We start from the raw sequence: 26771 nt of genomic DNA, 5'->3' as shown, positions 1-26771 counted from the left end.
TCGTCCCTCCGATCTCTTGTTGATGCAACTAGGGCTGTCAACGGGCCGAGCTGCTCGGGCTCGGCTCGGGCCCGACTCGATAAAAGCCCGGCTCGGGCTCGGCTCGTTAGTCAAACGAGCCCGAGCTCGAGCCCAAAATGAGGTCCGTTTAAATTCGAGCCCGAGCCCGAGCTCGAGTCCGAGCAGCTCACGAGCCCAAACGAGCCCAACCAATAACCCATTCCCTCCACCTGACCACCTCCTCTCTCTTTTTATTTTTTTTTCTTCTCCTTCCTTCTGGGTTTTTCCAGAAGCTTCCCGCATAAAAATCCATTCCCTCCCCTGACTCCCCTCTCGCCTTCCTCCTCCGCCGACCGCCGCCGATGCCTCGCTGCCTCCTTCCGCCGCCTGGGAAAGAAGCACGCGAGGCCCCTCCCCCTCTTTCTTCTCCGTTTCTCCCCCTCCCTTTTCCTCTCTTTGCCGACTCCTCTACCGGCGAGACTGCGATAGAGGAGGGGATGAGAAGCTCTCCTCCACCGGCGAATCAGGGAAGGAGCCGAGGAGTCCCTCGCACGGGAGGGTCGGGCCACGGCCGGCGGCGCCCGCGGCCGAGCCCGCGGCTTCCTCGGCCGTGCCTGCGGCCGACGCCCGTGCCGGCGGTGCAGGTGCTTGCGGCCGAAGCCGGCGGCCGCCGCACGCGATGAGGTGAGTCCATTCTTCTCTCCTTTTTTTTTTCTTTTTTTCTTTCTTTCTTTCTTTCCTTCTTTCTTCTCTTCTTCTTCTTCTTTTCTTTCTCTTCTTCGTTCTTCTCTCCGACGACGAACCGTTGGGACTCGGAACCGAGCTCGGCTGCTCGTTGTTCTCTCCGACGGGCGACGGAGATGGGGGCGGGGATGGGGATGGGGATGGCCGGATGGGGATGGGGCGGGCTCGGGCTCGCCGCTCGGGCTCTAGCTCGGGCTCGGGCTCGGGCAAACGAGCTTTACGAGCCCGAGCCCGAGCCGGGCTGTGCCACCCGAGCCCGAGCCCAATACAAGGCTCGGTACCGAGCCCGAGCCCGAGCCCGAGCCAGGAAATTAGTGAAACGAGCCGAGCCGAGCCTGCGGAGGCTCGGGCTCGGCTCGGCTCGTTAACAGCCCTAGATCCAACTGCTTCTTGCTTTTTTATTTTTTTTAAAGAAAAGAGAAAAAAATTCCTCTTTTTTCTTTCACTTTGTACATGATCAATTTCTTAGGGTCCTGTCGGTGGTCGTACATTCTTGATCCCAATTTTTTTTAGGATTTCTCTTGCTTTGTTAAATAATTATCTTTTCTAGTAACACCTCTAAATTGGTAGCCTGAAATCTGAATAACTTGAAGCGCTTCATTCCGTCTTTGTTGCTGCCTCTTCGCGTTGCCATGGGCTGCAGCGGAATCGAACGCTCATGAGAGCCTGTCCGAATTCCAGAAGCTGTAAATTTTCTGACAACGAGAAGCGCTTGTCGCAAGCTTGGTTGATTCACATTGTTGCCTGGTTTGGGGAGACTGTGAATGTTAACAGCCAGGAAGAGATTTCATCTTTGGCTAAAGTGATGCTCAGGAACATTGGAGCTGCTAAGAAAATTTTCACCACACAGAGTTCCAATGCACTATGGTTATTATTTAACATCTAGGACTTATTTTTGTTTGTGTTAACAAACTATGTTTATTAAATCGTATTGATTGAAGCCAAGTTTCACGAGATGGATAACACTAGAGACCGGCCATGAACTTTGGATTTTCGCTGGCTAGTTAATTGAATGGTTCATTTTCTTAACGGTTAGGTAGCAAGGGGATATGCCCAACATGTATTGTGGTTAATGCTTAATGTTGCATTTTGCAAGATTCCCTCAGCACAATTAGTATTCAGTGCTGCATCTAGAACTTACGTGGCTAGGAGTTTGTGTTGGTGTGCAAGAGTCCTAACTGGGCTCAAAAGATATTTTAGACATGGATAACATAGGTGCTGGTCACAAGATATTTCACCCAATGCCTTATTGCCAATTGGCAGTGCATTTTACCAAGTATTTTTTGTGGCATTTAAATTTTTACTATAAATAATGTACAAACATTGAGTCTCCCTTTAAAAGCTAGCTATCAACGTGAACTTTCATTGTCTTGTGGCTTATTGTTTTACAAAAAGTCAAAGAAGTTAAAACTTTATGCCAAATCACTGATGCTTCCTTTCCTATACTTTGAAAGACAAGCTTATATGATGAGATTAATATAACAAATTGCTGTCATGCAGAAATTAAAATGCAATTATTTTCATAGCAAGTGGATATCTATTTGGCAGCTAGGCCATTTCAATAACTTCCTTCTGAAGTAGAAGTTCTAAGTTTTTGAATTAGCTTTTCATGCCTTGCCCCCTGAAAAATAGCAAAATATGTAATAATCATAACTTTGAAAGATGCCCCTTCGAACTTATGATTTGAAATGTATATAGAACTCTTTAGGAATAATGAAGGCCAATATCTGGATAAACTTTCTCTTTCTGATGTAAATATCTAGTTAACATAGGGAAAGGAAAATAATATATTGTACAATTATTGTCTCATCATATATAATAAGGTTTTTTGATTACCTTGCTTACACATCAAACATATTAAACTATCTATATGTAATTTGTGAAATCGATATATAATTCCAAAACTACAAAAACAACTAGCCATGCTGAGTGATTGTTGATCCTCTATTTGATTTTGATGAGCCCAAAATACTTGAGTATATTTCATATTGTACTAATGAATTCAAATGAGTGTTTCAGGTAAAATACTTTTAAATTTGAAAGAATGTCTTAGAAAATGGTTCAAGGAATTTAAGTTGAGTTTTACTCATGTTTGGAACCATTAAAGTATTTGCCTTGCACTCGAGTCAACTCTAGCATATTGTTACTATCTGGCACTTCCTCGAGCCGACTCCCAGATAAGGCGAGTCGACTCTTACAGTAAAGACAGAGAGCAATTTTTTCAAGTGCAGAGTGCGGGTCGACTCTAACTGTTCACGAGTCGACTCTTACAGGAAAGATAGAGAAGTGATTTTTAAGGTACAGTGCTCGAGTCGACTCTAACTGTTTGCGAGTCAACTCTCATAGAGAAGTCAGAGAGCAAGTTTTCAAGGCACAGTGCTCGAGTCGACTCCAACTGTTCACGAACCAACTCTTACAGAGAATAAGTTTTCAAGCTACAGTGCACGAGTCGACTCCCAGAACTTTCAAGCTGTCTTCCGCAAATTAAAGCCGCAAAGTAATTTCTTCGGCACAGTGGCTGAGTCGACTCGAACTGTTTACGAGCCGACTCCTACAGGAAATGGCCGAGAGCATTTTTCCACAGACCAAAATGCGAGCTGACTCCAGAATTGCCCGAGCCATCTCCTGGAAGATAGCTGGTAGTTCACATTTGAAGATGCCATGGGCGAGTCGACTCCCCATTCCTTTGAGCCGTCTCTTATAGGATCGACAGAGAGCCTATTTGTAAGAACCTGAATTCGAGTCGACTCCAGACTTTCACGAGGCGTCTCCTGTTTCAGCCAAGCCAACTCTAAGACGGGCGAGTCAACTCCGATCCCAACGGATACTTTGTCAGGACGCGCAGTTTTGTCAGAACGGTCTTTTCTCCTCTCTAATGGCTAGTTTTCGAGGAGATAAGTTATAAAAGGTGGTTCATAAGTATCAAAAGAAAAGGAGAGAAAATCCATTGAGAGCATTCAAGTCTATCAACCACCGAAGAAAAGTTAGAGCCATTCAAAGCGAAAAGAGGAGTCATTGCATCCCAATCGATTTCAGAGCACTCCTCACATTAAATGCTCATTGAAGTGATCCTTAACTATCAGCGCATTCAAGAAAGGTCCAGTAAAGAAGAATCAAAGTCTTCCATCGGCAAAAATTGTTTGAGGGCTTCTTTCTTTACATTTTGTTTATTTTGCTATATCTGCTTATCTAGAACCTTGTAATCTTTAAACCTTATTTCTCTGTTATTTGTTACTTGATTCAATCAGGAGATTGAATCAAGGGGTTAAGATTTGTTGGTGAGCCTGCAAAACCAACTGGGTTGTTTGTGAGTCCGAAAAAACAAACGGAGAGGTTTTAGTCGGTGAGCCAGGAAAAACCGACTAGGTTCATTATGATCCTGAGAAAACAACAAGTTGGGTTGTGAGCTTGTAAAACAACCGGGCTGTAATCTTGAGATTATAGTGAACTCCCAAGGGAAGCTTGGAGAGTAGACGTAGGAGTAAGGGTTGGCTCCGAACCACTATAAAAACTTTGTGTTTATGCTGTGATCTATCTTGCCTTACTTCTTTACTGCTTTCTTATAAATTACTCAATTACATTTGGTTAAAATCAAAAAAGCTTTCATTAACCACATTAGATAAAATTTAAATATTCCAATTTTAATTAGAACCCAATCCACCCCCCCCCCTCTTGGGTTGTCTTCTGGGCAACAAGCCATCTAGATTTGAAAGGCAGGTTGATGGAATACAAACATTTACTAGTACAGTTGTTTCTCCCCCTATCGAGGGTTTAGTTCGGTATACAAACATATGTCATGCTTATTTAGTCTGGGTTCCGTTCATTTTTCCCCTGAAACTTTAGGCCAAATCCATTTTTGGATCACTAATCAAACAGATCGTTCGAAATATTTATATTGTCAAATATGATTACATTTATATTATCAATTTACATTTACAATGTGCTTCAAAAAATATAAAAAATATACATATAAAACTCTTAAATAAATAGTCTAAGAGCTATTAGGGGTCGATGGCATTACCATCATTATTATCTCTACGAGTAAAGAAAGTATCATGAACCTACAAAAAAATAGAAATTAGAAGTTAAGAGCACGAAAATCATTAAGCTCATACAAAAATGCATGATAATTATGTAAAATATTCAAATAGAATAGTTATTTATCTGAAGAGGGACAAACCTATGCAACATAGATGCAATTTGGTCAAGCTGAGCCCTCAAAGATTGTATCTCTGTTTGATAGCTCTACCTTATCTCTTCCATCTCAGTCTAATAGTTCTACCTCATCTTCTCCATCGTTGCCTTCAGACTACAAATAGACTACAAACCTCTGTAGTGTTGGTACTTTCTCTGACATTTTGGGTATATTTGTTCACTGCAGACAATTAAGTGGGGGTAACTCCAACGCCATAACCCCTCAATCGACCATAACGCTCCGAGCCCATCAATTTGGCGAACACCTGAGCTTCGACACGGCTGGTCTTGCCGGATGATGATGACTCCAACACGCTTTGAAATAAGGGATGTAACCCTATCCTATATTTTAGAAAAAAAGTCACATATTAATGTTTGATAAAATGAACTAATAAAAAATTATTGTGCAAATCCAAGATGAATACATACAACTATATCTCTCAACTCCTCTCGGACAAAGCTACCATCTCGGTGAGTGTGAGTCATCTGGTAGAACTCCACCTCACCAGGCTCCCTCTCATGCCCTTCCATCTACAATAAAAAGTACATTGGCAAGCTATAAGAATTAATATATGATAGAAGAGTTTCAAAGAGTTTCAAAAAAACTTATGAATTCATCTCCACGCCTTGCATAACTCTTAGAGTCTGATGTATAAGGAACTGCCTGAGGTGCTCGTGCAGCTCTACCAATGTCGAAATATGTTTGCCAAAAAAAGTAAACAATATAATATATTCAATGTATATATTTGCAATCTATACTAATAATAAATACAATATAAGATATTGAGAGAGTATACACAACTTATCCTCTCTCGAAAAGCCAGTAGTGAATAAGCTTCCTTCACCAATGAGGGTATACATCAGGAGGACAAACACGAGCAACCTCCTCCTTTGTTATACCCTCGCCCTTATAGTCCGTCTTCAACTTCCTCTTATATTCTTTCTATTTGCGGTTGAGGGACTTTAGCACCCAGTCATGGTTTTCTCGAGGGAGCATAAACTTACTCTACACCAAAGTAAAGAATGTTATAACAATGTTAAATCAAAAATTATAATTATGATAGTAAGCAAATTAACATACAATATCAAATTAAATTTTTTATCTGTACAACTCTATGAAGCTCAACCTGGTGCAAACACCAGTGCTAGGTCAGCCATCACTCGAGTCTATGGGGTCCAGCCAGTTTAGCCAGTCCAGCCAATTTAATTTAATTTTGGGTTGATTTTATGTTATTTTATTTTATGTCCATTAGGCTTGTTTGCATATTGTCATTTTAGGGTTTTTATGGGACTATTTTCTTTGTAGGGGTCTTTTACGTTATTTTGTGATCCTATATATATGGGTTTGTACATTGTTTAGGGTTATGCTATGATGAATGAAATTTGATTCTCCTTCTTTGAGCACTAGCGTGTGAAACCCTAAGCGGAGCCAGGTGAGAAGCCTGGTTCTTCCTCCTCCTCCTCCCTCCTCCCTCCTCTCTCCTCTCTCCTTCTTCCTATTTCTCTCTTCCTTTCTCTCCCTGCTGTCCTGTATCAACTTTGGTATCAGAGCAGGCCAAGCTTTGCCCTTGTTGCCAAAGCCCCGAGTCCTCTCCCTCTCTCACATCTCCCGATCTCTTCTTCCCTAATTTGGCCCACACTACATGCCTCCTTCATCAGGCCTTATGAAAAAAAAAATCAAACAAAGCCCTTTCTTCTCTGCCACCCTTCCCTGTTCCCCTTTCCCTTCCTTTGACCGAGACCCTCAACGCCGCCTCGCCTCTGATTCGCCACCAGAGACCGCTGCGCCCCACAGAAACCTACCGCCCCTGGTTCCAACTGCACAGCATATGAGCTGACGGAGGAAGCTCTCAATCGTGTCCCCATTGCCACCGACCGTGGCCGGATCCGGTTGAGGAACGCCGTCACCCCTCATCTGCCGCCGCAACTCTTCCCCCGCAGTCGTCGCTGCGAAGTCCGGCCGCCACCTCAGGGCAGGTAAACATTCCCTCAAAACTCTAGGCGGAACCCAAACCCAGTTGGGTTGGAAAAAAAGAAAAAGAAAAGCGACGCACGTGACTTGCATGTGACGGAGCCTTAACGGGTTACCGGAGCGGGTCACGCCCGATAACCCAAATCCTAAAGAATCTGAATTCAAAAAAAAAAAAAAACCCTTACCTGTTCATCTTTGATCGCCCTAGCACCGCTGCCGCCGCTGCCCGTGCCGCTCCACCTCCGCCCGCGCTGCATCGCCGTTGCCGCTTTCTGCTTCCCCTCTCTCACCGCCGTCGAGCCCCACCACCTCTTGCAAGCTGCCCTTCCACCGTGCTTCGCCCCACCCGTCGCCACTTCCGTGCCATCGCCACCGCCGCCTAGCTCGCCGAGTCCCCTCATCCTCGGCGTCAAGCGCGAAGGCAGGTAGCAGCCACCGGACTCCACCGCCGCCCCTCCTTCTTTCGTCGCCTCCGTCTCCTCTCCCTTACCACCGCCCGCCTCTTTCCCTTCCGTCGCGCTCCACCCTTCGCCTCTGCTCGTGTCATCTTCCTTATCTCCGCCCGTGCTGCCCCACCGTCGCCCGCCGCCCGAGCCCCATTGTCGCCCAGTCGCATCCACCTCATCCATCACCACTGTCACCCACCGCCCGAACCCACTGCCCCTCACCCCCAATCGCCTCCACTTCCTCTTTCTCCCCTTTTCACACCACAACTCACGCTCCCTTCTCACGGACCGATCCTTTCATCAGGCCCGCCTTTTTCCCCACTCCATCCCGCCCGTTTCACCGGCCCAGTCCACACGCCTCGCCCCTACATAGGCCCGATCCACCCCTTCTTCACCTCAAAGGCCCAACAGGCCCTTCTTCTATATGCCCCCCCCCCATCAGGTCTATCAGGCCCTTTTGCAGCGGCACACAACACCTCCTCCTCCTCTTTTGCTCACAGGCCAATCAGACCACACCAGTTGCTGTGATCAGATCCAACTTGACTGGGCCCACCAAATTGCAGTGATTGATCCCGAGTTAGGGACCCTTGCTGAGCCTCATTACCGCGACTGCGCCACGGATCGTCGCCCCAACCCAGGTCAGGTTTCTTCCCCTCTATTTCTGAAAAATCTTTTTATTGTCTAAATTTAGCATCAATTAACTCTTAAGTACTCTATTGATATTGCGTCCTAAAAACTTCAACACACCAACTCCAGACAATACCAAAACCCTAATAGTGGCCTATCTTTGCTATTAATTGTAGGGTACCCAATCTTTGGAAGTTCTTCGAGGCTCTGTGCAGCCCTGCAATACACTGAATAACTAGTACTATTTGACTACAACTACTTGTCTGGATTTATTACGTAATTCTAAGTTGATTTCATGCATTAGGTCTGCCTAAGAATCACTACTGTCTTAGCATTGTAGGGCCAAGCATAATTTAGCACCCTCGGTATATGCACCTTCGTAGTGTCGTCATGCATTCCGAGGATTATGGAATCCAAAGAAGGTAGTGCCTCTCATTTGGATAGCCCAGAGGTCAAGGATGAAACCCTAGACCATCTAGGGTCAGCTTGATAGGGTCAATTCGACACTAGCTCTTTTTCGGGCTGTCTTCAAACCTACCCTCGTCATAGAGGATAGGGTCCTTTTTCTAATGTCAATAGGGGTTATCGATACAACGTAGAACCTAGAGAGTCCCATGATCATGATAAGGATGTGCTTAAAGCATTAAGGTTGAAACACCCACCTGTGATGGTCGCCTTGACCCAAAGGTTTTCTCAGACTGGCTACACGAAATGAACCACTTCTTTGAGCGCTACAACTTGTCTGATGAAAAGAAGGTCCGGTTTGCCAGAATGAAGCTTATTGGTCGAGCTAAGCTTTTCTGGCAAAATACTGAACAGCTTCTGGCTAGAAGACGTCAGCCTGCCATAACTGATTGGATAGAAATGAAGAAAAAACTTAAAGAAAAGTACTTTCCCTCAGCTACCAAGACGATCTCCTTAACCGATGGAACAATTTACGACAAGGTACCCAATCAGCCATTGACTACATCGCACAATTTGATAAATACATGATGCGATGTAATATGATTGAGGATGAGAGAATGGTCCTGAGTCGGTTCCGTAGAGGTCTTAATGATGAACTTAGGAAGGAATTTGTCATCCGAGAGGTGTCCACATTAGATCAGGCTTATACATTCGTAATGAACTATGAGCAGGTCTCCAAGTCCATGTTTGTGAGGCGCCCTAACATTCGGGGCACGTCCATGAATCTAAATTCTTCAGAGCCGAAACCTTAAGGAAGTGCAGTCTCTTAGTGTTGGACCATTCAGGGTGTTGCACAAGGATGGTACTGACGCCAAGCATAATTTAGCATTTGATTTTGGTAATAGCCTTACTTTTAATATCAAAGATTTGGTTGCAATCCCAGATAACTTTTTTGCTGAACCCTCTCCTGAGCCAATTGCTTATCCTATGACTGATTCCATGCCATCTTCGTCTCTTTTTCTCTTACATCGAACACGAAAAGAGTATATTGATTCTATTTTAGCCGAGCAAATAGTTTTTGCCAGTGATGGAGGCATCAAGCATTTTTTGGTTTGTTGACCAGGACGACCGAAGTTTGGCTGCACTTAGATCCCGCGCGAGGAGCTATAGCAGATTGACCCGGACTTGTTGGAGTACTACCGGAGCTACACCATACCGTTTTCGTCGAGGTCGACTTCTTCCCATCCGAAAAAAGTTGGTGTGGACACCAATGCCAGGTCAGCCATCACTTGAGTCTATAGTCGCTATAAGGTCCAGCCAGTTCAACCAGTCCAGTCAATTTAATTTTATTTTGGGTTGATTTTATATTATTTTATTTTATGTCGATTGGGCTTATTTGCATATTGTCAATTTAGGACTTTTATGGGACTGTTTTCTTTGTAGGAGTCTTTTTGTTATTTTGTGACCTTATATATATGGGTTCACATATTGTTTAGAGTTATGCTATGATGAATGAAAATTGATTCTCCTTCTTTGAGCTCTGGTGTGAAACCCTAAGCGGAGCCAGGTGAGAAGCCTGGTTCTTCCTCCTCCTCTCTCCTCTCTCCTTCCCTATTTCTCCTCTCTCCTTTTTCTCTCTTTCTTTCTCTCCCTACTGTCCTGCATCACAACCTTATACGAAGGAAGCATATCATTCCACTTCATATAGTTGAGCGGACACAACTAACGCGCAACCGATCCTAGAAATCTTGCTAAAAGGCTTTCAACCCCCTTGATGGGCTGCCCTAGTTTGTTGCATCAGATGACGATCTTCTCGCCCTCATAAAGCTGCCACGCATCCCTTGCTTGAGTGGGTCCTCATCTCGTTCTCACTTTCTTCTGTCCTTTAAGCGCACAAGAAACCTTCAACAATAATTTTTTTTATCAATATCAACATCGGTATGATATTGCTGAAGCTAGTGATTTTTAAATATGGACATTTGAGTTAGCAAAATCACCTCTCAATAGGATACATCCATCAGTAGTGAACCGATCCACCAAGTTTAGCTTCCACCGCTATGTTCATATTAGATTTTTCAAAAGCAAATTTAATAAAATTCTAAACTCCATCCAAATATTTTTTGCTGGATCTCGACTTATTTATCTAACTTTTAACAAAATTAGACATTGATCTATTAAATATACTTCAAATATATTTAAGTATACTTTGACTTTAATCTTAATACAACTTCATGCATCTCACATGGTAGACGGCCTGGTTTGCATAAAAAAACACATGATTATTCTACTATTAATCTTATTAATAAGTCATGAATGTAACTTTCTAGGTTCGGATCATCTGATGACTAACATATTTTCTTGGCACATGATGCGAAAGTCTATACTATCATAAAAATAGGAATCTTAAGCTCTTTTGTCTATTACATTTATTTGATACTAATAAGTATTCAATGTTTAGACTACCATGGGATACACTTGGTGCCGTATGAAGCTACCATTTCCATTGTCATGCTGTCGTAACTCGTGTCCTTGGTGAAGATGCCAAACTGATAGCAACAAAATTTTAGAATAAAATTGTTCGTTTGAAGAAGATTACAATAAAAAGAATATGCTTTTTGTATGAATAAATATGAGAAAAATATTCACAACAAAATTTAAGAAATCCCTAAATTTTCTAAAATTCTAGGCCAAAATCCAAATAACAACTCAAAAAAAAAATATTCTAGACATAGAAACTTACCGACGTAGAGAAAGGCCGGCTGAGATCTACAATGGAGGAGGCAGTTGACCGGAAGAGGGTGGTCGGTCGGATCTTCGAAGAACAATGCAGATTGGCAATGGGTATGGGCAGCAAGGAGGAAAAGGAGGACGAAGTTGGCAAAGGAGAAGGAGGCATCGGAGAGGGGGAGGAGGAGAAGGAGACCAACACAGACGGACGGAGGTGGAGCTCGGCGGGTAGGTCAGTCGATTTAGACGCTAGAGAGGAAAAGGGGTTGAAATCGAGATGCTGGGTCAGGTGATGGGGTGTGTTTAAAATTGGCTTCCGACGACGCTTATAAGTGTTGTCTTAATCTTGGCTTTTGGCATCTGACGACGCTTGTAAGCGTCGTCTTAATCCTAACTGATCTTCTAGCTAAAGTGGAGAGATGAAAAAATCCAATCTCTTTTTATCGCCCTCCTTTTCTTTAGCAATTTGATACGGAATTTCTATTTTCATCAACCTTAGCTTCCGATGATGCTTATAAGCATTGTCTTAATATAGGCTTCCGACGATGCGTATAAGCGTCATCTTAGTTTAATTTCTGACAACACTACTAAAAAGCATCGGCAAATTTTGGTACGGTAACTAAATTACTGATGCTTTTTTCTAGCAACGATAGATCACAATCGAGGAAAGCCATTTTTCCTGTAGTGTAATATATCTTGGTGAAGAGTACATCAGGCTCCATGATGGATATCAAAGCGGACACCTTGTAACCTATATATCATAATGAATACTTTTTTTAGTTCATTTTATAGCAGTAACAATCCATAGTTTATAATAACTTAAGACTAAGGTAATTGTGATCCAAAATTTGAGATAACAAAACTTAAACATGATTAAATTGTAGAGTTTAAGTCAAGTTGTCTTTGATAATTTCTGTTTTAAATCTTAACTTCTCAGTTTGGCTTCTATGCTCTCCTCCTTAGTTCTCTTGCACCCTTGGTACTAAGAGGCTATCCATGTATGAGCCATGAGCTTGGATTCTCTCCAATACACCATTGAAGTAGATAATTCTAGCTTGCAATCACAGGCTATTTGTGTATCATAAGATAACCCTTGATTGGGTGAGGTCTATATGTTACATAAAGCTAATACACAAAGCAACCTGCCACTCTGTTCAATCACAGGCCATCATTCGACACACAGATGGCCTGTGATTGTGGACCGGTCCTCTCTAACAATCGGGAGATTTGAGAGTATCCCAACTCACATGTCACTTTCTGGTCTCGCTCAGTGGCACGCACTAGTGGTGGTGCTCAACATATCAGTGTTCCTTCGTCGTATTCTTTCATGAAAGCTAGCCATCAATCTCACTTTCTAGCATCAAGGAGTCCAGTGAAATGCCATGTCATGTTTGTATTCAGACGAGAAACAGACTGTTTTACCCCTCTCTTGCACCTGTGTAGGGTTGCTGATGGTCCTGATCCGACTTGAGGCTGGCTAGCAATGGCATTGATAGAGAGACAAAATTAAGAGGGTATCTAATAGCTGGTCTCTCTATTGACTGGACTACAACTTTTAGTCTATATTGACCGGAGCTTTAATATATGCTTTAAGTTTCAAAGTTTGTTTAGTTCCCAACCTCTGGTGGCTGTACATAGTTATATCACAATATGTATATAGTTACAAATAACGGTGTACACATAGTTGTAAATATGTGCAAGACAATGTAACTATGTGAAGGGACAATATAAGCGTGTGCAAGAACAATTATAAGTGTATGCTATAAAATTATAAAGATGCGCAGGACTAAAAGTTAAATACTGATGGTCAACAGACCCGGGCAAAAGAAAGAACCGGATGTTAAGCTCCTCTTGAGACTCTCGTCTTTAAAGCCTTTTAAGTCTTCAAGTCTTCAAGTCGTTTCTTCAAGTCTTCAAGTCGTTTAGTCGAGACTTTCCATTTTTTTTCTACAGAATCAGCATCAACTCAAAAGACTCTGGAGGACAGGTGGGAAACCTGATGACTAACTTGACAGAGCGGGCGGCATACAGGTCGGCGTGGCTGTTTGCCATAGGAGAGGTCAATATAACTAACTTGCAGTGCACGAGGGATCAGTCGGAGGATGACTGCCACCAGTGCCTGCAGCAGTCGGTGAACGTCATGTCAACTTGCTTCCCACGGAGCATTGAAGCGGTGACGATGGCTTACAACTGCTTCATGGGGCACGCGACGTACTCTTTCTATAATCAATCTGTTGGGGCTGCACCACCACCTCTGCCAGCACCAGAGGTAGATCCCGGCGCTCTGCCGCCTAGAGCAAAGGACTCAGGTAATGCCAAGACTCGCTTTCTTTCTTCCCAATTAGCATGCGTTCATAGCCAGCCCATGAAATGATGAATAGGCCGGGCTGGGCTCAATATAAAGCTTGATGTGGCCAGAGGCCGAAACAAACAAAGTCCGAAGGAATCCAAGACGAGCTCAGAAATATTAGGGTTAAGCCAAGCTCGAAAACGAGTGACATAACAATATGCCCTCCTTGGCTTCTTATGTGAACCGTGGGCTGTTATATTTCTAACGAGATGAGCTTAATTCAAATATTAGCATTTGGATCAGGGAAAAAGACCGTAGCCTTGGTCATCCCGTTGGTTGGCGCGTTGGTGGTCCTCTCAGCCATTTTCATCTGTTCATGGAGGAGGAGAACATTTTTAAAAGTATCCCGTGAGTATTGCATACGTTGTACGGCTTCAAAACAGGACGCAAGCACTTTTTCTTTCGTTAAAAAGCTCTCATGCTGTTCCATGGCTACCGGATATTATTGAAGGTGTGGAAAATAAATACATCGGAGCTCTGTATTTCGATTTGGGAACACTTAGAGCCGCTACTCATGATGACTTCTGCGAGACAAACAAACTCGGAGAAGGTGGATTTGGTCCAGTTTATAAGGTACAATTAACACAAGACTTTTAAGTCTGGAACCTACTCTATTTCTAATTTATATCGAGAATATAGCTTAATTCCATTCAATTTAAATACAAGACACACTCTTTCCTGTATTCTGCTGTATTCGCAACAGGGAGAACTATCAGATGGCCAGGAAATAGCTGTGAAAAGACTTTCCAGAAGTTCACAGCAAGGACTTCCGGAGTTAAGAAATGAGATTGCTTTTGTTGCTAAGCTTGAACACAGAAATCTCGTGAGGCTGTTAGGTTGTTGTCTAGAAGAAAAAGAGAAGCTACTCGTCTATGAGTTTCTCCCAAATACAAGCCTCGACAAATTTCTATTCGGTATTTTTGACATACATTTTTTCATCCTATATAAATCTTGCATTTTTATTTAACAAAGTGAAACTGCCACCATGTTCCTCTTTTCCTTTTTTTTAAAAAAACTGTCATTGCTCCATTCATGAGTCCTATTGAATCTCTATTTTAGTAGACTGTATAGGACAAGTCAGAGAATTTTGAGCTGGACAAAGACAAGTCCAGATTTTTTTTTTTTTCTAATTAAATTTGGTTTATGTTATGGTATCATTTTACAGGACAACGTTGAATTAAGCCAAAAACCTCATTCTTCTCTCTAATTTGATCATTATGACATCATTATATGCTTTGACTAGATTTTACTTAGGATGATACAGATCCCATCAAATGTGGACTTTTAGACTGGGGAAAGCGCTATAAAATTATTGAAGGAATTGCAAGAGGGCTTCTGTTATCTTCACCAAGATTCTCGACTCAAGATTATTCATCGGGATCTAAAAGCAAGTAACATTTTGTTAGATCAGCATATGAATCTTAAGATTTCAGACTTCGGTCTTGCAAAGCTCTCCGAGTCTGAGAAAGAACATGGAAGCGCTAGTAAAATTGCTGGGACAAAGTATGCTAAAAGCCTCATTAACTTCCTTATCCTAATCAAGATTTTGATCATTGTGTAATACCTAGCAAACGTTATTAGGTTTTGCTATTATGATAATCTATTGAACTAATAGAATTTTCCTTCATATCTATTTTTCCCTTAATTTGATTTATGGCACTTAACACTGTTGTTGGTTTAACAAATGACAATTGCTTGATGGTGTGCAGTGGATACATGGCACCCGAGTATGCAATGCAAGGGTACTTTTCAAATAAATCAGATGTATTTAGCTTTGGAGTTTTAGTTCTAGAAATTGCAACCGGTCAAAGGATCAGTGACTCCCATGGATCAGGGGATTCTACAAATCTCCTAAGCTTTGTATGGACTGCCTCTTAATGAATCTTAGTCATTACCAAGACATGAAGCAAAAGATGGGGATTATAAACTGCATTCCGTAATCTCTCCAAGCTTATTCTTTTATTATGGCTAATCTTGTTGATTGTTTCTTAAATAGGCATGGGAGCACTGGAGCAAAGGAAAGGCATTGGAAATAATGGATCACAGCCTAGGTGAGCTGTACCATAGGCAAGAAGCTTTGACATGCATTCACATAGGATTACTCTGTACTCAGGAAGATATGAGGAAAAGACCTTGCATGGCATCGGTGGTTCTCATACTGAGCAATCATTCCGTGACTCTTCCAACGCCTTCAACGCCTGCATACTTTGTTCGAGGTAGAACAACCATTGAGTCAGATGTGGCTTTGAGAACTACCGATTCCACTCCATCTGACTCGTTAACTATATGCAACATGTCAATTACCGACATGGAGCCCCGTTAAGAAACTCCATGGATATTTGGATATTTGATCGTTGATGAGAACAAGGAGAAGCTTTTCTAACGAGGCTGATAATAAATCAAATGTATGAAGCAATAGTCCGAGGATGATCTGAACAATGGAATAAAAAGCTTACAGGATATATATATATATATATATATATATATATATATATATATATATATATATTGCTCCTGATGAGTATCTTGTTTTTTCTCTTTACATTGTTGTTTTCTCCTCTCTTTTTTTTCTGCTTGGAAGAATAATGATTGGCCCTCGGAAACACGTTCTCTTACATACGACCAGAGTGTCTTTCAGTCTAGGCCCATTTAACATTAGTGGCTCATGTATATTACTTTTCACTGGTCCAATGCAATGGCTCATATTGAGTTTATGTTGATTACCTTTTTCGCTTTTAGGGCTGCAAATGATTCGAGATGCTTATAAGCAGCTTAGGATTGGCTTGGTCCATACCTAGCTTAGTTAGAGAGTGAGCTGAGCTAGAGCATATGCAAGCCGAGCTTGAACAGCTAAGTTAGGCTCAGATCCAACTCGAGCCAAGGTTGGACAGCTTATCTTTTATCATCCAACTTTTTAAATTTTTTATTAATTTATTTTTAGTGTGCATTACATGTGTGTATTAGTATTAGTACAAAATGCAGAACCTGTTCAACTCCCAGCATTCTTAAGAAACAACTAATGTTCTGCTCACATTATTATGGTTAAACAATAGCCTTCAGTCCACATCCCATATATTGTATTCTCAATGCTATAATTTGGATAAATTATTATATCTTTCTGGAAGATAATTTAGAATTAACCCAAAATTTTGCCTCTCTCTCTCTCTCACACACACACACACGGAACTTTATGTTCTTGAACCAAACTTGTAAATTGTATCCTTGGTTGGGGCATTTTCGGTGCATCCTTAATTTCAAAATATCGAGTGTGTGCACTCTACCGCCGCAGTCTCTCTCGCTCCCACATCCCACCGTCGGTGGAGGAAGAGATAAACCTACCGTGACTTCGAACGATTGAGCTCAACATTCTCCCTTCCTTCGAACTCTTTAGAATCGAAGATCTCAGGCATCCTACGCCTGATGGCGACGGTACGCGAAACATCTGACCTCGTCTTTCTGACCTCTTCTGGATCCAACCGTTGCTTCTTCTCTCATATTGTTCTTCTGTTTTTTTTTCTTCACCTTCCCCTTTTTCCTGAATTCTTGATTTTCTCGAAATTTGAATTTATTGTTCTCCTTCACACTGTTGACCCCGATATCTTTATTTTATTTTATTTTATTTTTTTCTCTCGGTAATCCAACCTCTTTGTCTTTCTCCGATTTGGATTAGGGTTGTGAAACAATTGTCTTTTCTAAACCCCCTTTTAGTACGACATATTGTTGGTCTGAGGAACATGATAGGTATGCTTCATTAGCCCTGATATTTTGCGTTATCTTTGGCGTCAGACCTTCTTGAATTAAAGAAGTTGCATTTCTTTGATAATGGGAAGCTTTTCTTGAAATCTTAGCTTTGCCTGCGTTACGGGAAGAAGGAGCATGTCAACATCCAGACCTTTTTGAATTAAACAAGTTGCATTTCTTTGATTATGGGAAGCGTTTCTTGAAATCTTAGCTTTTCCTGCGTTAAGGGAAGAAGGGGCATCTCAACAGCCAGACCTTTTTGAATTAAAGAAGTTGCATTTCTTTGATTATGGAAAGCGTCTCTTGAAATCTTAGCTTTGCCTGCGTTAAGGGAAGGAGGAGCATGTCAACAGCCAGGAGGAGATCCTGTTCTCAGAGACAGCGATGCTCAGAAGCAATGCAGTTGCGAAGAAAATCTTTGCCACACCGCACGGTTATTCTTTACCAGGTACAATTTATTTCTTCATCATGTTAGTAAAGCCAAAGATTCAAGATTTCATTTTCGTTGGCTCTCATTCATTGAAGACATGTTTCTTTTTTGCTTGTTAACTACATGATTGTTCTTTTCATGAATGGTTAAGTAGCAAGGAGATATGCCCAAAATTTATCATGGGTAATGCTTAATGTTGTTTGTTGCTTGGCCACCGGAATCCTATGTTCCAGTTGGAACATACGCGTGTAATGGAATCTAAAACATGGGTGGAGCATACTCTGGGCAGGAAATTTGCTGGGTTTGTAATTACTTTAAGGTGCCAACCGACCATCATTGTGCTCTCATGCATATATTCAAACTTGCAAAAGGCTGGGGTTGCCCAGATGAGTTCTTTGTTGCTTTCGGTAGAAGGAATTTTGACAAAATAGAAACACATAAACAATTACTGCTTATTGAGAAATCGCAATTATTATCTTTCCCAGTTCCTGATCTAATCGTTTTGCTTGACTGCAGCCTCACTTGCGAACATATTTGGGATCATCCAATTTTTGTAATAAATTGTGATCATGTAGTTAGTACAGGTGGCGATCATCATACGTGATAAATTGCACTTTTTCCATGTAGGCATAGTTGCATGGGATCCTGAGATGTGGTTTTGAGGCACGTTGAACATGCTAGGAGGCCGATACTGCCTCGACCAAGGTCCGCCGTACCGGTACCGGTCGGCGTACCGGTGGCGGTCCGGACCGGTACGAACCGGTCCCGTACCGGCCCGTACCGGTTCTCCAACAATAAACTAGCGGTACCGGATTCCACGCTGATCTAGTACCGGTTCCAGACCGGACCGGCCCGTACCGGCCGGTACGGACCGGTATGGCAGACCATGGCCTCGACAGAGAGCAAGGCCATAGACCCAGTCCAGAATTTCACCTACGTTTTGTTGAAGGATTAGGAGGAGAGCAAAGGATCGAGGTTAACTTGGAAGTTCTGTTGGTGGTCTAGCAGTTTATGCCTTAGCATCTGCAATAGAAAAGTTCAAAGAAAGACAGCATAAAGTAGTTGAAAGAACTTTCAAAGAAAGAAGCATTAGCAACATTGCCTTTGAACCCATCAAGTCATGAATATTAGATTTTAAATGTTGCTAGAACTGCAATTCTTTGCTTTGACTGATGATTTCTATATCTTACAGGGCACAACCAATGATGTGACAGCCTTTCTAATCCTTGGAAGAAGTCAGATAAAAGACATAGCGACACTGATATTTTAAGAGTGGGTCAAAAATTTAATACAGTGATGGTGATTAACAGGGGAGGGGAGGCACCCAATTTTGTTATTTGGAAAATTCTGGCAGTGCGACTACCAATATGCTCATGACTAGAGCAGAAGACCTCTTAATTAGTATTGGAATAATAAGATAAAAGGTTAGCCCTTATATTCACATTTGCTGAAACTTGATTAGCAGTCTGAGGATGCACAGCCATTACAGTAATGTTGATGAAACAATATTTCATCTTATTTACTTTAGGTGGTTGCTTTATCTGCTGCATTTCATCTCATAATATATGTTGTGTACTTCTAGATTAGCCATGCTTATATGACAATGTTGAGATAGAATAAATACCCTCATTACCGTGGAACTGGAATGAGTGCATTGGATGACCATTCAATTGAGGAAGAAGCTGGTGAATTCACGTTTACATGTAGCCACTAGCTTTCGATTGCTGCAGATATGCATATTGGGTAATTGCACTTGTTTGAGGAGGTTGAGTGATGTAAACATGGACTAAGACTTGGTCATGGGAAATTTCTACCGAGGGTTACTTCCCAGCTTCATAAATTCCCCAGAAACTCGAATGGGTACTCACTTCCTAAGTATTTCCTTCAATTTTTTTTAAATTCATTTCCTTGTATCCATTTCTGCATCTGCTCCCAGTTTTGGCAACTAAGGTTTAAAGCATGGCATACCTAGAGACATGGTGTCAAAGGATGAGCTTCTCATAATGGAATCATCGGAATACAGAACAAAATCATAAACTTCTTGCAAAAATAATGTGATTGCTTCCTGGTACACCTTACAGATTACTCCTTTGACTTCATAACTTGATTGTTGACAAGGCCAATATGACTGAATTGCTTATGATGTCTATAATTTTTCCCATTAGATTACAGTTTCTTAAATTTGCTAACTTTTAGGATGTTTATTATGTGGTAGTAAAATTTGTCTTGGTACCTCTATCTGTTGGTGCTAAGAAGGTGACAAAATGCTATAAAATTATGAGGGATTGTTAGTTCTTCTAAAACAGAGTGATCAGAGTTTCTTCAAGTCCTCTTATCATGCCTAGTTATTAGTATAATACCACTTCTATCAGGACAAAAGACATTTTTCTCTGGTCTCTTTCCTCGGCTCTTAGGTTGCTGCAGTTCATACTTTTAATCGCCCAACCTAATTAGAGCAAATATCATCTTTGCTTTTATGCACTTTCCTTCTCTTGTCTATTTGGATTTGCAATTGTGTATCCACAACCATTCTTTGGTAATTTTGCTTGAGGTTAGGTTTATGTCCTTGTTCTCTATGCATCATTTTCTTGAACTTTGTTTAAATTCTGGAAGATCAGTAAACATGGAAATAAAGGAAATCAAGTAATAGATTGTCTTGTAAGAGAATGGGCAGACATGAGGCGCGCACACTGGATTTCCAGTGTTTCTGAGGGTCTGATAAAAAATGCAGGTGTTACATCCATGATGAAAAATCTTTATAATTTTGAAGAAAGACCATAATTGTTCAAGATATTCATCAATCTTCTTCTACTTAGCTTCATACATTTATCTAGGTTCAAGTTCTGTAATCGACACCTCATTTGGTGACTTTGGTATTAACTTGCTTGAAGATTTGTCATGCGTACCTCTAGATAAATCAACTTCATTTGAATAAGCATCTGAAACAATGCCACTCTTTCCTATGCAAAATGCTGGTCTAGAAGGAGCCGGGAGAGACACAGAGATACTGCTGAGCATCACAACAACTTGTAACATGTTGGGTCTATCAGATGGATTTTCCTGGACACACAATAGGCCAATCTGAACACATCTTAACACTTCGCCTCTTGGGCAATGGTTGCCTAAAGATGGGTCCAATATCTCCAAAATTGTTCCTTTGACCCACTGCTCCCAGACCTGCATGAAATAAATATATTCAGTCATCTAGGACAGAACAACAGTTGTATTTATGCAATTGAAAACTCACATAGCTCACAGTATCTTCAACATATTCAGAATTAGAAAAATCACTGTTCTTTCTGCCTGTCACGATCTCTAAAACCAGAACACCAAAGCTGTATACATCTGACTTGATAGAAAACTGCCCATGCATGACATACTCTGGTGCCATATACCCACTGTAATAAGTTGAGTATATTATTTAAAATACTCTTTAATCAACCATCACTGGAATGCATTGGTAATTCTTTCAGATAGAGAATGCATAGGTTGTTCAAGATTTCTACTTACAATGTTCCAACGACTTGGTTCGTGGTGCACTGAGTTTGGTCTCCACCAAAAAGCCTAGCCAAACCAAAGTCTGAAATCTTTGGGTTCAAATCTGCATCTAATAAGATATTGCTAGCTTTTAAATCTCGATGTATAATTTTTAATTGAGATTCTTCGTGCAGGTACTGTAGGCCTCGAGCAATCCCGCCAATGATCTTGTTCCTTCTTCCCCAGTTTAGTTGTTCGCGCTTCTCAAGATCTATGTCATACAAACTTGATAATCAATTAAGGATGATCAATTAAGGCAATACATATGAGAGTACGTCCAAAGAGGGCTTAAACATAAGATGGTCAGACATTTGTTTCTTCTGCACTAACAAAAGGGTTATACTAGAAACACAACTAGATTTAGTTGGAAGAGGAGAGCCTACATTTAAACAAACACCAAAGTTGGAGGTTCAGTATTAAGTTATAGTTCAACAATATTATGGTGGCTGCATACGTTTAATAGTCAGTTTTGAGTGGATGAAGAAATTATACCAAAAAGAATGGTGTCCAGGCTTCTGTTAGGCACATATTCATAAACAAGCAACTTCTCTTGTTCTTCTAAGCAAACACCCAGAAGCCTTACAAGATTCCTGTGCTGGAGTTTTGAAACTAAAACTAGCTCATTTCTCAGCTCTCTGAATCCTTGTGATGAACTAGCTGATAACCTCTTCACTGCTATTTCTCGTCCATCAGGTAGTAGTCCCTATACAGAATTATAAGGTTAACAGGAGTTATATAAAACCTAAAGAAATTAAAGATAAATATAGAACTGATTTGGATCAAGAAGATTACGTATGATAAAGTTTTTTATTGGAGTACAATTCTATTAAGATTAGATATAGAGAAGTTGATGCAATAGGCTACCATGATACCTTGTAAACTGCACCAAAGCCGCCTTCTCCAAGTTTGTTCTCTTCAGAAAAGTTAGATGTTGCAAATCGTAGTGTAGATATATCAAGTAATAGGGACTCGACACTTGCGATTTCCTCCGGGCTACTCCCATATACTGAAAGTGCACGGAATTTTGAAACTATTGTCAAAAATATCTTTTGAATCTTACAAATAATGATAAGAAGATGAGATAATTGGACCCGGAAAAAAATTCGGAAAATGATGTTGCTTAATTAAACCAAGTCAGCTCTAAATCAAGACCAATATATAGATCGTTGCCTCTCAAGGCGGCAACTTGTGGACTGTTGGACCTCATTTTAACAGGCTTATTAAAGGCTATTGAAATAAATAATCAAGCAATGCACACTTTTTTTTGCTTATAGTAAACCTTTCTAAGCATAACTTCTATACTAACTTCACCTAAGATTTCATCATTTTTTCATCTTGGTAGAACTTTGGTCAAGCTCCAACAAAAATGTAAAGAAAAGAGCTGGATATTTTGTGAAACAATAGAAAGCATTTAATTCATGGGTTACTTACATGGTAACTTTACAAATGGCTTCCTCCTCCTCGAGATGCAAATGCAAATTATGGAGATCAGCACGAATGCAGTTACTAGAGGTATAGCAATAGCAAGGACCATACCGATGGCCATTTTTTTCTTTCCTGCATTTGATAAATGACCACTTTCATTTGCATTTCTGTATCAACAAGGCATATTGACGATAACAAGACATGGAGCCATTGGTTAAGACATACATCATATTAGTGCATCTTTATTGTCAGTTACAAATGTTTGTGGCATGTATGGCAATTGAGGCCGGTCATATTGTGGGAAAGCTTTTATTAGTATTTACTCTATAAACCTTATGATTCTTATCTGGTAGGTTTGTTGACTAGAGTGTCTCTGATAAGTGAATTGAGTTTGGATACTTTGTGGTGCATGTTTTACACCATAGAGGGTTGTATAGTCTTTGATCATTGCCATGTCATCTGATCGTGGAGATAGACAACTGTCAAATACGGCATCATGTTGCGTTCCAAATGTTGTACATCACTATTGGATGCTAAATAGCCATCTGTCTCCATGATCGGATGACATGGTGGTGATTGAGGGTTGTACAGTTCTCTCTAGTGCAAAACATGTATTGCAGAGGATCCCTACTCAAGTGAATTAGGTGTGAAGCAGAACTAGGGTTCCAAAATGGATTGCCATTCAAAAGGAATCCATGTGCAAACTTTTAATGCTCCTAGGTTAGTAATCAGCATGTGATTTTATGGAATGTTAATTTGGTGCAAGTATGATAGTGCGAACTACCTTTGATCGAACAATGATATACGGGTGCTAGCCGGCAAACCCTTAAATTAAAGAAAAGGTTCTCTACTTTAGCTGGCTTGTAGAAATAATCCTCATATATTACAGCACCAAGCATTAGTGCCTCACTATGTTGCTTATATAATATTGCTTTCTTTTTTTTTGTTTTTTTTACTAGAGGCTAGTAAGGAAGAGTTAGATCTTTATTGTTACTTTAAATATATTTTTTTGTATATGTATCCTTCTAAATATATGAATATATATAAGTATCTTCGTAAAATTACTATTTACTTGTAAAATAAACGGCTTAAAATTAAAATGATTGAAATATCTTTATCGGTGGATATGCAAAAAAAAGTTGTAAGAGTATACATGCAATTAACAACTTTATGAGTGTATTCATACAATTTTTCATATTTAATTCAAAAAATCTATTAAAAAATTTAAAACTCGGTTGAAATTTATCGAATCTTTTATGATTCAGTTGGATCGATAAGTCAAAAAAATTAAAAAATGGTATGCATGCAAAATAATAAGTATTTTATGAGGATATACATATAAATAGCAATTTTATGAAAATATTAATATAATTTTATATATTTTAAAGAATATACGTGCAAAAAAATCTATTTTAAATCACCCACCACTTCTCAACTAAGCTATGTATAAAGATACGTTCAGCCAAAAAAACAAAAAGAAAATGTAGCCATAAAACTCAAATTGATAGGATATTACTAAACAGATTAGAAATGACTGGATGGCAAATAGAGTAGGAAGGACTCATCTATTCCCTATTAAGTCACCGTCGATAAACTGATGCTATTGCGACTAGTTCACTAGTACCGGTCGGCTACTCCCCTTACCTTCTTCCTCCGGTGTTTTGGTAGGTGGAGGGACTACCGGCGCTGGTGCGTTCTCCAGCGGCTCCTCAAGTCTTAGCGACGGTGCCCCGTCGAAGAACTTGTATATCTCGTACCTAAAATTGCAGCTTGCTGTGAGCACCCTCCCTCCCTCCTTCCCCTGTAGCTGTGTCGGTCTTGGATCAAGGATATCTTGGAGGCACTGCTGGCACTGGCTCGGCGACAGGTCCCGTGTGCACTGCACCAGACCATATATCTCAGGAAAAGGAGCCTTGGTGGAATTCACCATCAGCCCGGTGGCGAACCTCCTCGTCGAGTTGGAGACGGCCCAATCGGTGATCGCGCTCATAAGCTCGTCCACAATCTTGTCGAACCGGCTGGGGTCGGTCACGTTGTTGACGTTCGACTGGATATCCCGCACCGAGGTGTCGACGGTCGAGAAGAAGCGCAGGTTGGAGTAGCGAAGGAGGCAGTCATCGTAGTATACGATGGCGCCTTGGTTGTACGGGCAGAGCTGGGGGGCGTCTTGGATTGCGTCGCTGAGGCAGGAGCGGCAGACCGAGGCGTTGGTGTCGCCGCGGCACATGGCGAGGCCGTAGATTTGGTTGGGGATCTGGCCGACGGTGGCGTTGAGGAAGCCACCGGAGAGAGAAGTGTTGGAGGCGAGGGAACGGAGGAGGAGGTTGAGGTTGGTCTCATAGGTGCTGTTGGCGGTATAGTTGCCGGTGCTGCCACACTGTTTGCCGAGGAAATCGCCGGCAGTGGGAGAGGAAAGGAATATGAGGAAGAGAAGGCATAGGAAGAAAGGGAAGGAAACATGGCGAAATGATACCATGGACAACGGTTACAGCGGGAACCCAGTGGTTCTGAGCACGACAGAGCAAAGTTGTTAAGTATGGCTGGCTGTGGAAACAGGGTGCGAGCTAGAAATGCCTTTGGAACGGGAAACTGTGAGGCGACACGTTCGGAGGAAGCTGGAAATGCCTTTGGAACTGGGAGGCGACACGTTCGGAGGAAGCTGGAAATGCCTTTGGAACGGGAAACGACTATGAGCAGAAGCGGTCGATTTAGTCGTCGTTGTATTTTGCGATTTACCATGCCGACGAGGATGCGACTGTGAGGCAGCGTTGGCCCAATATGACCAGTTAGATTATGGCGAATTAGGGTTCAGTCCAGCGGCATGGCTGCATGGATTTGATCAATAGTTGTTAAGACCAGATGCAATGGCCTTGGCAATTTGCATCTGTATCTCGGCATTCATGATTTTGCCTACTCAAACCAGAAACAATCCACGAGGGCCCTGGAATGTCCACCATAAGATCGGCAGGTGTTCTCATGTTTGTAAAATTTGCAACCTAACTCTCACGTTTGTCCCAGTCAAGTTCCATGCGAAATAAATAGCAAATACAAACACGCAATCTTTTTTTTGGTACAAAACACGCAATCTTTGTGGACGAAAATGAAAGGAGTGGTCTGTTTGACCTGAGGAAAGGTTGTTGGTCAACATAAGTGGGCTTGAAAAACTATCTATGAACAACTGGATACAATTCAACTTACGGAAGAGAGGGACAAAAGTATTGCTGTGGAATCTCTAGGAAGCACCGTGTGGGGCGTTTAATATCGCACCATATCAGCTAGTTTGAGAATCATAAAGCAGATGCCACAGGGGACCAGACGGGAACCAACATATATAAAAGGTTCTGTTAGATCTCCAGAGGACAAACTCACCTCGCCCCTCCGATCTCTTCTTGATCCAACTGCTTCTTGCTTCTTTTTTCTTCTAAAGAAAAGAGAAAAAAAAAATCGCCTTTTTTTCTTTCACTTTGTACCCGATCAATTTCTTAGGGTCCCGTGGGTGGTCGTACATTCTTGATCCCAATTTTTTTAGGATTTCTCTTGCTTTGTTAAATAATTATCTTTTCTGGTAACACCTCTAAATTGATATATTGGTAGTCTGAGATCTGAATAACTTGATGTGCTTCATTCCGTCTTTGTCGCTGCCCCTTCGCGTTGCCATGGGCTGCAGCGGAATCGAACGCTTATGAGAGCCTGTCCGAATTCCAGAAGCTGTAGATTTTGCTGACAACGAGAAGCGCTTGTTGAAAGCTTGGGTGATTCAGATTGTTGCCTGCGCGTTAAGGGGAGACTGTGAATGTTAACAGCCAGGAAGAGATTTCATCTTTGGCTAAAGTGATGGTCAGGAACATTGGAGCTGCAAAGAAAATTTTCACCACATAGAGTTCCAATGCACCATGGTTATTATTTAACATCCAGGACTTATTTTTTTTGTGTTAACAAACAAAAATTTTAGGATTTCATGTTTATTAAATCGTGTTGATATATGAAGGCAAGTTTCATGAGATGCACAACACTAAAGACCATGAACTTTGGATTTTCGCTGGCTAGTTAATTGAATGATTCATTTTCTTAACGGTTAGGTGGCAAGGGGATATGCCCAACATGTATTGTGGTTAATGCTTAATGTTGCATTTTGCAAGATTCCCTCAGCACAATTAGTATTCAGTGCTACAT

General features: G+C 41.4%; 2 protein-coding genes and 1 long non-coding RNA gene across 8 annotated transcripts; 1 reads left to right on the top strand and 2 right to left on the bottom strand.

Moving 5' to 3' along the window:
- Nucleotides 1-4728: 4728 nt before the first annotated feature.
- On the bottom strand, nt 4729-7185 carry LOC149768628 (uncharacterized). 2 transcript variants are annotated; one of them, XR_016413317.1, is made up of 4 exons: nt 7096-7185; nt 5368-5944; nt 4925-5280; nt 4729-4805 (listed from the first exon to the last, which is right to left on the bottom strand). It is a non-coding gene; the product is annotated as an uncharacterized LOC149768628 (long non-coding RNA). The 2 variants fall into 2 exon arrangements; XR_016413316.1 differs by lacking the exon at nt 7096-7185 and having other exon boundaries at nt 5368-6279.
- Nucleotides 7186-7903: 718 nt separating this feature from the next.
- Nucleotides 7904-15595, top strand: LOC149768627 (cysteine-rich receptor-like protein kinase 10). Of its 4 annotated transcripts, XR_016413306.1 has the most exons (8): nt 7909-7994; nt 9512-9665; nt 13069-13424; nt 13709-13813; nt 13917-14038; nt 14169-14379; nt 15175-15325; nt 15462-15595. XR_016413306.1 is itself a non-coding variant. In XM_089930892.1 (7 exons), the coding sequence occupies exons 3-7, from the start codon at nt 13115-13117 to the stop codon at nt 15249-15251; spliced, it is 825 nt and encodes a 274-aa protein (XP_089787018.1). In that variant the 5' UTR covers nt 7909-7994; nt 9512-9665; nt 13069-13114; the 3' UTR covers nt 15252-15570. The 4 variants fall into 4 exon arrangements, 2 of the variants coding, with proteins under 2 accessions (XP_089787018.1, XP_089787019.1); XR_016413307.1 differs by lacking the exon at nt 9512-9665 and having other exon boundaries at nt 7904-7994; XM_089930892.1 differs by having other exon boundaries at nt 15175-15570.
- Nucleotides 15596-19878: 4283 nt separating this feature from the next.
- LOC103700144 (cysteine-rich receptor-like protein kinase 6) lies at nt 19879-25562 on the bottom strand. 2 transcript variants are annotated; one of them, XM_088724219.2, is made up of 7 exons: nt 24243-25562; nt 22605-22730; nt 22046-22179; nt 21666-21876; nt 21147-21384; nt 20884-21034; nt 19879-20813 (listed from the first exon to the last, which is right to left on the bottom strand). In XM_088724219.2, exons 1-7 carry the CDS (start codon nt 25072-25074, stop codon nt 20463-20465), a joined length of 2043 nt encoding a protein of 680 aa, XP_088580345.2. In that variant the 5' UTR covers nt 25075-25562; the 3' UTR covers nt 19879-20462. The 2 variants fall into 2 exon arrangements, with proteins under 2 accessions (XP_088580345.2, XP_088580356.2); XM_088724230.2 differs by lacking the exon at nt 22605-22730.
- Between the last annotated feature and the right edge of the window lie 1209 nt (nt 25563-26771).

The sequence above is a fragment of the Phoenix dactylifera genome, chromosome 1 (genome assembly GCF_051530095.1).
Source record: "Phoenix dactylifera cultivar Ajwa chromosome 1, Ajwa_hap1_PhDact_Kaust_v1.1, whole genome shotgun sequence".
NCBI classification, from domain to species: domain Eukaryota; kingdom Viridiplantae; phylum Streptophyta; class Magnoliopsida; order Arecales; family Arecaceae; genus Phoenix; species Phoenix dactylifera.
This window is presented reverse-complemented; position numbering and strand designations above follow the sequence as displayed.

Excerpts from the sequence above, each read along its gene's own strand:
- LOC149768627 (XM_089930892.1), top strand. The coding sequence starts at position 13,115 with ATGACTAACTTGACAGAGCGGGCGGCATACAGGTCGGCGTGGCTGTTT. Across the intron at positions 13,425-13,708 it reads GCCTAGAGCAAAGGACTCAG|GGAAAAAGACCGTAGCCTTG; the intron begins GTAATGCCAAGA and ends CATTTGGATCAG. Across the intron at positions 14,380-15,174 it reads CCTCGACAAATTTCTATTCG|TGGATACATGGCACCCGAGT; the intron begins GTATTTTTGACA and ends GATGGTGTGCAG.
- LOC103700144 (XM_088724219.2), bottom strand. The coding sequence starts at position 25,074 with ATGGTATCATTTCGCCATGTTTCCTTCCCTTTCTTCCTATGCCTTCTC. Across the intron at positions 22,731-24,242 it reads CAAAACACCGGAGGAAGAAG|GAAAGAAAAAAATGGCCATC; the intron begins GTAAGGGGAGTA and ends TATCAAATGCAG. Across the intron at positions 21,877-22,045 it reads GCTTTGGTGCAGTTTACAAG|GGACTACTACCTGATGGACG; the intron begins GTATCATGGTAG and ends AATTCTGTATAG.